We start from the raw sequence: 9,618 nt of genomic DNA on the forward strand, positions 1-9,618 counted from the left end.
CTCCTTCCCTATTACTATTTTCCCTGATTTAATCTGTTTTTTTTTTTTTTTCTTTTCTTCCTTTTATCCTGTTTTCAACCTGTTTTTTTATGTTTGGAAGATAAACCCTGAAACATTCCTGGAATTTTTTTTTTTTTAAACTGAAAATGCGAAACACTATTAATGGAGTAAGCAGGAGCACACTTGTGCTCACTCCTACATGGAGTCTAGGCTGCAACTGCAGGAGCAGAGAATCTGAGTACTATAAAACCTCTTTAATTCTCCCTCCCTGCTGGCCTGCATTTCAGGAGATACAGAACAGCACTTTCCTTCTAATATGCCCTATTTTCAAAGGCTTCCAGTTTAACCATAGTGAGATTACAAACAGATGCAATAATTGTACTGATATCAAAAGATAAAGATATAGAAGGTGTTACCAGCATTGTGATTCTGTAGCAACACAAGTGTAGCAAAACCATTACAACTTTAACTCTGTTTCATTCAGGGTCAAATCAGAGCAATTTAGCTAAACTTTTATAATTACAGCATCATGGCAATGGGACAGATAGATCCTAACCCCTGATGTGCAATCGTGAGCAGCAGCTTCCTTTTCTTCCCCTTCCCTTACCCTTTTAAAACAGCTAGGTATGCTTGTCCAAACCCTAACACACTCCACTTGAGGGAAAACTAGGTATCAAAATGCCAAGATAAAAGTAGACAACTTCTATGAGGTAAAGAAAAGAAATCTAACCTTTATGAATCTTTATGCACTACATGGCTTTAGAAGTTATTTGTATTAATTATCATTCCACTTAAACTATTTTAACTATCTAGGTTATATCACAATACCACAATACTTAAAGTCCCTCTTATTTTTAAGATTTTTTTTAGGATCATACCATATAGTCCATTACACAGTTTCCCCAAATGGAAAGACAAAGAAACAAGAATAGATTCATCTGCTTTGAAGGATTTTTCACAGAACGATTTCACTAAGGGGAGCACAGTTTGACTCCTGTCATCTGAAAGACAAAACAGATTTTCAAAGTTAGCCATTCTCATTTAAACATCTGAAACACAGCACACACATTTTCCTGATAAAAATTGTAAATAACATCTTCTAAATTGTTTGGGAATGATATTTAACAGGCAGCCTTATTTCAGGAAAGTAACTAATAAATGGAATAATAAAAGTATTAGATTTTGCCTTTTTATTTAAAGAAAATATTTCATTTTGAAATTGACCAACGTTCTTCAAGAAAATGGGCATGGAATTTAAAATGGAGGAAAGGTTCAAAACCAAAGCAAAAGGTTTAGTGTTTGATTAGATGTGTTAAGCCAAGCCAAAACATAAATAGTCAGACAAATAAAAATATATTTTTTTCCATCAAGTTAAAAATATATATTTTTATTTGAAGACCTCTGGTACCTCCCCATAGTCTAATTCTTTCCTAATACCCAATGACAATTGCAGAAATTATAAGTTAAAAGAAAAAAACAATCAAAGTCTAAAGTTGACAGCAACACTTATTTTTGGAATGAAGAGACTTTACAGTCTATTATTATACTTAATAGTACAAATGCTAACTGTTAATACTTTTGTTGATATTTTCCCCAAGCTACCATATTTACCCAAATCCAAGGTGACCTCAAATTTAAGATGACTGCCAATAATTAGATTTTATACATAGCAAGTGACGGACAAAGAAGCAGCAGGGCAGAAAGCAACTTGACCCCTGCCCCCTGTGCCTCATTCCCTCCCCCAGAGCCTACCTCTCCCTGCCACCACTACAAGGAAGCCCTAGCTCCAGCTCTGGCAATGGGGCACAGAACACATGGTGGCTCCAGGCTCAGAGACAGTTATCACAATGGCAGCTCTGGCCCCTGGCCTGAGTCAGGACCAGAACCAGAGTGACCAATCCCCTGCTGCTATGCAGTTCCCCACATACTTCCTGCAGCATCGTATGGTCTCCCCTCTGCTCCATGGCTGCAAGAACTATCCAAGATCTGGCCAGGTGGGCAGCTATACCTCCATCCCCATACTTGAATCTAAGAAAAGGATTCCCCCCACCATAATACTGAATTGGAGGGGGGGAGGGACCTCATATTGGATTTTAGTAAATGAAGTATATTATTTTCTTTATGCAGTTTTTGATACGGTTAGTATTTTGATAAGTCATCAAACTCAACAATATCTGTTCCGCACTCGAGTTCCAGAAAGGTATGGTAAAGTCAGGAAAACAGAAGTGGGAGCGGGAGCAAGAACAAGAGCTTTTGTGGAAAACGTTCAGCCTGGAATAAAAAGAAAACCCCACATCTAGAAAACTAAGAGCTCTGTAATGAACTGTGCTACTAGATCACAGACAGCATACTCAAGGATACATTTTGTCTAGTTTGTTTTTTTTTAGCTCACTTCATTTCTGTGTAGACACTACCTGCAACTCCCCATGGATGACAGAGGCAATAGAGCTAATTATATTTGCCTTAGCAACCCTAAGGCACTAACACTATGGAACATAGCTGGAGAACACTGCACTCCAATTATTCAGGTAAGACCCCTTGAGGACTGTGCCCACAGCTGCATGTTAGACAATGACTTACTTAAGACTATGGATTATTCAACCCTGAATTGAAGTAACTTAGGTGCAGAACTAGGAAGGTGTAACTGGAAGCATGTGCCCTCCCTCCCTAAAGAGCTAAACGAACTTGCAGCAACAGATGAGAAGTCTAGAATTTAGTACCTCTCACTAGAAGAAAAGTGCACTAAAGCTTGGAAAAACTGTGAGCATGTTAAATATTCTTGTCAACAACTCTTTGCTAAAACCAAACATGAACACAACACACTTACAAATATTAAGGGATATGCATATCTTTGCAAACAGGAAAATAAAAATTCACTTATGTCAATTTCCAAGCAAAGTCAACATGAGCTGCTGGTGTACAGCACTTCTATACAGTGTGTATGCATGTTCAATGTACCAATATTGGGTTTTAAAAAACATGGAGCAAGATTGTTCATAGAATCATAGAAGTAGGGTCGGAAGGGACCTTGTAGATCTTCAAGTCCGACCCCCCGCCTGGGCGAGAGAAAAAAAACTGGACTCAAATGAGTCCAGCCAGGTAGGCATCAAGCCTCTTCTTAAAGATCCCCGGGTAGGAGCCAGCACCACTTCCCTAGGAAGTTGGTTCCAGCTCCTAGCTGCCCTAACTGTGATGTTCCCTACTCCAAAAATGTATTTACTGTATTTAGCATATATCAGAATAAGAACAGGTTAAAAAATATTTAACTTTACAGGAACAGATAGAAAAAAAAAATTACCCCTGGCCTAAGCGTGCTCTCCCAACCACACCCCCCACGTGGATTCTCCCAATCAACAACAGTTTTAATTTTCACCAGAGATTCCATTCCCACAAAGGGAAAAACATCCTCTTAAGTGTGAATCAGACACTAGGCAGCTCTGCCCTGGATCTGGGGGCTGCCCTGTGCCTGGTCTTGATCTTCAGCTGAGTGTTGGGATCAGGCCCAGGCAGCCCTGAGTCCCAGTTCAGGGATCAGAATGGAGATAGCCACAGAATCCAGGGCTGCCCAGGGCCAGTGTCGATAATCAAGCAATTGTTGGCACTAGGACCAGACAACCCTGGGTCTAGTTCAACCCATGTCTGTCCCCAGCTGATGCCAACAAATCAGCTGGCTAAATTTTCAGCATGGGCTGGGACAGCCCTAGTATAGAACACAATGCACGCCACACATATGTAGCTGGCTTGCCATTTTATGATGCCACAAGTTGTCTGAATGCATGGCATGTTGTAATTTATGATGTGATAAACACATTAATCACATGGTAAATGTAATGGCTGCTAGGGACCTGACAGTCTGATGTACGTATAGACAAGAGAGAGGCAGGGAATTAAGTGTAGGGTGTCTACTGCTTTACATATTTTTAGTCTTGTAAAATAAGTTTACCACTTTGTGGGGATGAGAAACAAGGGTTCCCAAACCAGTAGAAATTATTATTTATAGAACTTACAGACACACTTCTCATTCATTAAGATACTGAATGTCATCCATGCTCACATTTTTTACATCTTTATCATATACACAAAGGTGAGAAAGGAAGAAAACTGGAAGTTTAAACGTTTCTGAAGATAAACTTAAATAAGATGGACTTATAAACCTGTTCTCAGTGTGTTCAAAACCACTGTAGAGAAAGGGGCCAAGACTTGAGCGAAAACTGAAAATCCTGGAGGTGAAGGTTAGCAAGTGACATCTTGTAAGTTCATATCACTGAGGCCCAGCTGCCTGAAGCAAGATTGTTATGGTCAACTTTGATTTTATTTTCTTCATAATGACCACAGAGATAGGAGTTTGCACTGTAGAAGGAAAGCTCTTGCTAGCTTCAGTTAGAACTCTATCATATCTGATAGGGTAAGAGGTGGTTATTTATTGATTGCCAAATCTAGATGGGTAATTAAAGAGAAGACATATTCTAAGTTTTCCACTCTCTCCTGCTTGGATTTGCCTTTGATCAGCCAATTGTCAAGACAGTGGTACACATGGATGCCCTTTCTTCTACAATGTGCTACTATCACTGTCAGGTTTTTTGTGAAGACCCTCACTAAATGGAGGCTCCAAATGCAATATGTTGTACTGATAATGCAACTTACGATGAATCTCAAATCTTTCCTGTTCAGCTGATTAATAGCTATCTGTAAAAGTATGCATTATATAGGCTGAAATTCTTGAAATTGTCTTTAGTATGATGAAATAGGATGAAGAGGGGCAACAATCACCACCCTGAATATGGAGCACCATATTTATTAGCTCAGTCTCCTCAAGTTTGAAACAGAATAAAGACCCCCTTTGTTCTTCTGAATAAAAAACCCCCTAAGCCTATAACTTGTACTCCTATGGTACTACTTTTATGACTCTGAAATGAAGCAATGAGGCCACTCCTTTTTGTGAAAAATTCAATGCAAGTCAGCTCATGTTTTAGAGCAGTATAGACCAAAAGCACAATTAAGGGTCCAGGCACTGACCTGGAGACAGCAACAGTAGGTCAGCCAGTGTGGGTTTTTATGTAAAGTCTAATTTAACAGTAGATTTGCAAAGACAGAAAAAAGAATCAACTAGTTATTTTTTTTAAGCTGAAAGTTAGCAAATGATAGAGTACGCTGGTTTGGACACTACTGATTTTTGTCTCACTACCAGAGGCAGTAAAAGGAGCTGAGGAAAACGTATGGTCACTCTGCCCTTTATGCCTATGTATAACAGCACAAAAGAAAAAGGGTATGGTCTGGCCAATGGAAACTTCCACTCCAAAGACACTAATCTTGTGTGCATGAGGCCCATGAGTTCCAACAGTTGGATTTACACCGATATATACTTGAAGGCAGAATAAACAACTGTATCGGCATCTAGTCTACCATACTGTATTTGGTCTGCCATACTGCAAACTCAAATTTTTTCAGTCTTCATCTGAAGTGTTTGAACAATCCTGTCTACATTTGACCTCCTCCTTCTTACCCAAGTTTTTCTAACTGCTCTGTTAATGCTCCTTCCAAGTCTTTTACCTTTACTTAATGCTTCTCCTTGCCAACCCTTATTCACTGAATTAGTCTTTTTATAGTACACTAAAGAATTTCCCTTACTTCATTCAAGTTCCTTCTAGAACAATTTCTTCTGTAAATGACAGTGCACTTATAACAAACGTGAAGTATGAACACACCATTTTGAGACCATTATCTGCAATACATATCCAGTGGGTACTGATTAGAGCCAGATGCTGATACCTCTACTCACAGTGAGCTGTACCGTACTCTTAAGTTCTTTCAGTGAAATCAATAGAAGCACTCAAGAAATAAATTAACCAACATGAGTAAGAGTATCTGAATATTTGCTCTTTGGAAAGGGACTCTGTAATACTCTATGATCTAAACGGAGTTGAACAGACTTATAGCATTACATAAAGAATGATAACAATCCAACATTCCTATCAAATGTAGTCATTTTGCTCAGCCAATTTATTCTCCCCAACAGTATGTTAGAGTACGCTGTTTGACAGCTGGCTCACTCCTACTTGGAAGATGAAGTACATGAAGTCTCATGAGGAACGTAACAAACAAAAATAAAGAAAATGAAAGAAATATATAATTTAAAAAAAAAAATCTTAATAGCATGGATAGACCATAGAGATGTAAAAACACAGTTGTAACCTCATTCATACATTAAAATTCAATTCTATAAGTCCAGAAAACTACAGCAAAACTGTGCGCAGCAGGTCTATCTATGAGCTTACCTGCATCAAACATTTCAAGCAAATTAACTAAAGTCTCGAATGCTGCAAGACGCACGCTGCTCCCTTCATCTCGTGCTAATTCTACTAATTCAGGAAGTACCACATTTTTTGTTAGTTCTGTCCTGAAAAGCAAGAAAAACATTAGGAAAGACGTAATACTGAACTGCATCTGTAATACTAAAGACAACCTTCCCTCAAAATATCTCTCTCCTGAAAGCTTATATTACAAAATAATCACTATTCATGACTAAGAAAATTGTATATATTATGCCATTTAAAAAAAAAAAAAAAAAAAAAATCAAACATTTTAAAATTTTACTTTGAACAGGTATTCAGGAACTTCTCAGGGCAATAAAAAAAGCACATTAAAATGAAAGTAAAGAGATCACATGACATCACCGGAGCAGATTGCTGCCCAAAGCTAGCTCTCCGTGGGAGAGATGGCACAATCCACAAACACAGCTGATCCCTGACCCCCCTAACTCCCAAAAATCATTTCCTCTGTTTGTACAATGCGTATCCCAAGTACAGGGATCAATTTGAAAAGCTGCTTCCCAGAAGAAACTCACTGGAGGATCCTTATTCAGAACAACTCACAAGGTTTGCAGAACCAAAGCTGGCTGCTGTGCAAGGAAACAGAACAGGCAAAGCAACAAAGAAGAAAGACAAAACAGCCCCTCTGACCAGAGAGGACTTTGGTGAGTTCACCTCAGAAATCAGAGCTTTAAAGTTTTCTATGGTAGCAGAGTTTAATAAAATCAAATCAGAGATAAAAGAAATTGACAGCAGGGTGACAGACCTGGAGATAAAGGTAGAGGGAAACCTGTAATCAGCCGTAAATCTTCAAAATAAAATAAAGATGAATGGAAAAAAGAAGAGAAAAGGACCTTGTAGAGAAAACTGAGATTACAGAAAATTGAGGAAGAAGAAATAGCAAACAAGAGAATTCCTAGAAACTGCAGAGAAGGGATATCCATCAGAGCATAAAGCAAGTATTCCACTCCTTCCTACAGATGAAAACAAACGGCACTGACAGATATGACAGTTTGTTGCACAATTGGCCACTGAAAGTGCTCTACAGTCATGCACTGACAGAAGTGCATGGATGCAAAGCACTTTAAAAATGCCTGATCACGTAACAATCTGAACCCCCATTACATGAGGTTTCAGGTGAACACACTCAAAAGCCCAGCTCTGCTGCTGGCGCTGTCTTCAGAATGGGAGGGGAAGAAAGGAGGGAAGTGAGTTTGGTCTAGAGTTTGCCCAGGCAGCGCTAGAAGGTGGGGCAGGTGAATTGGAGCCCCCCACCTTGGGGAGGGGACCTCCAATCCACCCAGCCCCTCCACTCCACAGCAGGCCAGGGAAACCCTAGAATGGACCTCCCTCCCCTGCCTTCCCCCCTCCCCTCTCATCCCGAGATAGCATGGGAGCTTGGAGAGAGGTGTGTGGCTAGGAGACAGATGTTGTAGACATTCAGCCTCTCTCCCTGGATCAGCTCTGAAGTGGAGCTCAATCACCTATCCTCCTGATACAACAGTGAACATCTGTCGGGTCAGGAGGGTTCGTCTAACTCATGGCACTTTGTGAAGTGCCATGAGTTAGACTGGGAAGCTGCATGTCGGTCAGCACCCAAAGGCAACACTCCTTGTAGACAGGGCACAGAGCTTACTACACTCCCTTCAATTCAAACAAAGAGACATGGCACTATGTTTACTCCATTTTGAACAAAAGCAACAGATTCTGAAGAAGATGAGAGACTTCTAATCCTACTCTGAAAGGATATAAAATAAGTGGTTCACAACTTGTTACAGGAACACTAAGGAGAAGGAACTGAGTGAAATCACAGCATCTCTCAGAGAAGCAAATTTAAGATACAGATGGGTTTTTCTTTTAAACTTATCTTTAAACATCAAGAACAGCCATATGTTTTGAAGGAGAAAAAATATTATGTTAAAATCCTTGAGAAACTAAACTTAATGGAAAGCACCCTGGAATCTCAGCCTGAGAGCAATACAGACAATGAAAAGCAACCCCATAATACTGAATGGCAAACTGTTAAAGCTCAGGAGAGTACAAGGGCAAGGAGACTCAAAGTTACAAATCTAGGGGTATTCAAGAGGACCTGAGTGAGACTGAATAATAGTATGCAGGAGAAGAAAATTAAACATGAAAGAGGAAACAGGACAAGGGAAAAAAAGAAGAGATAAAAACCCAGGAATTTTGAGACCCAAAATACATTTGGAAAATGGGAAAATTCTAATGTTAAAAGGAAAGGGTAAGAGGGTGGTGGTGGAGTATAAATAGTACAACATGGGAAGAGCCTGGGGAAGGCCTAAAATATGGCACTGTATGACTACCTCTAGAAAACAGTATCTGATGAGCTATCATACCATACTCCTCTGGAATGCAATTCAGGCATCTGAAGGAAGAGCTAGCCTAAGGGGTAGGAGATGTGGGTGACCACCCAAGGCACCATGGTCAGGGAGATTCCACACACACATATACACATTCACAGCAGTGCTCTTCACCTGCCTCACCCCAGCTGATTCCTGTCCCACACTGGAGGAGCAGTGCCCAGCCCAGCCTGCCCCCTGCCTCCAGCCTCTGCTCAGAAGGAGCCATGCCAGGCAGATGTGGGTGGGTGGCGCCTGCTCTAGTCCATTCATCTTGCTCCTGCACAGCAGCAGCGGTGCCTGCCTGCCTGGCACACTATGCCAATCCACCTCCCTGCTGGACTGTACCCCATGCCCCTGGCTGTTTTCCTCTGCCTGCAGCTGCACCACTGACTTGTGGGGGTGAGGAGGTGCCAAAACAGAAGTTTACACAGGGTGCCATTCTCCCTAAGGCCAACTCTGCTCCTGGTAAGGAGTTCAAAACTCAGGTGTGGATGGATTAAATATTCTCTTCCATCTGAGGGAGAGAGTGAATCTCCATATTTTATGAAAAGGGTAAAGGATAAAAAAAAACAAGGATCATTTGGGATCAAAAAGGGAAGGAAAACAGACTGGGTAAATACTGAGGGTGGGGAGAAAGTGAGGGAGACTAAAGGGCATTTTAAAAAATGGATAGTTTGAGGTAGAGGTGCACTGATATATCAGTTGCATATCAGATCAGCACTGATAAAAGGAAAATTAAAATTTTTAGCAACTGGCCTTTTTTGGTTGGTGTAGCTGATAATGCCACTGATAAATGCCACATGCATGCATGCAGCCGCAGCATGCACGCGGCCAGGAATGTGGCCCAGCAGCTTGGAGAGCAGCATCTGGCTGGTAAGTCTGTGAGAAGGAGAGTGGGGGAAGGAAAGGGTATGGGGGGGGGGTGCAGATCAAGGCTCCCATGGTGA

General features: G+C 40.7%; 1 protein-coding gene across 1 annotated transcript in view; it reads right to left on the reverse strand.

The window, feature by feature from the left end:
- The window catches only part of PPP4R4 (protein phosphatase 4 regulatory subunit 4), a 195,802-nt gene that overhangs the window by 63,859 nt on the left and 122,325 nt on the right, over positions 1-9,618 (reverse strand). The window contains exons 8-9 of the mRNA XM_019519907.1: positions 6,276-6,397; positions 879-1,001 (exon numbers count right to left, since the gene is read on the reverse strand). Of these exons, the coding sequence (XP_019375452.1) occupies positions 879-1,001; positions 6,276-6,397 (245 nt within the window). The remainder of the gene's footprint in view (positions 1-878; positions 1,002-6,275; positions 6,398-9,618) is intronic.

The sequence above is a fragment of the Gavialis gangeticus genome, unplaced genomic scaffold (assembly GCF_001723915.1).
Source record: "Gavialis gangeticus isolate Ggan-Ray unplaced genomic scaffold, GavGan_comp1, whole genome shotgun sequence".
Classification (NCBI taxonomy): Eukaryota; Metazoa; Chordata; order Crocodylia; family Gavialidae; genus Gavialis; species Gavialis gangeticus.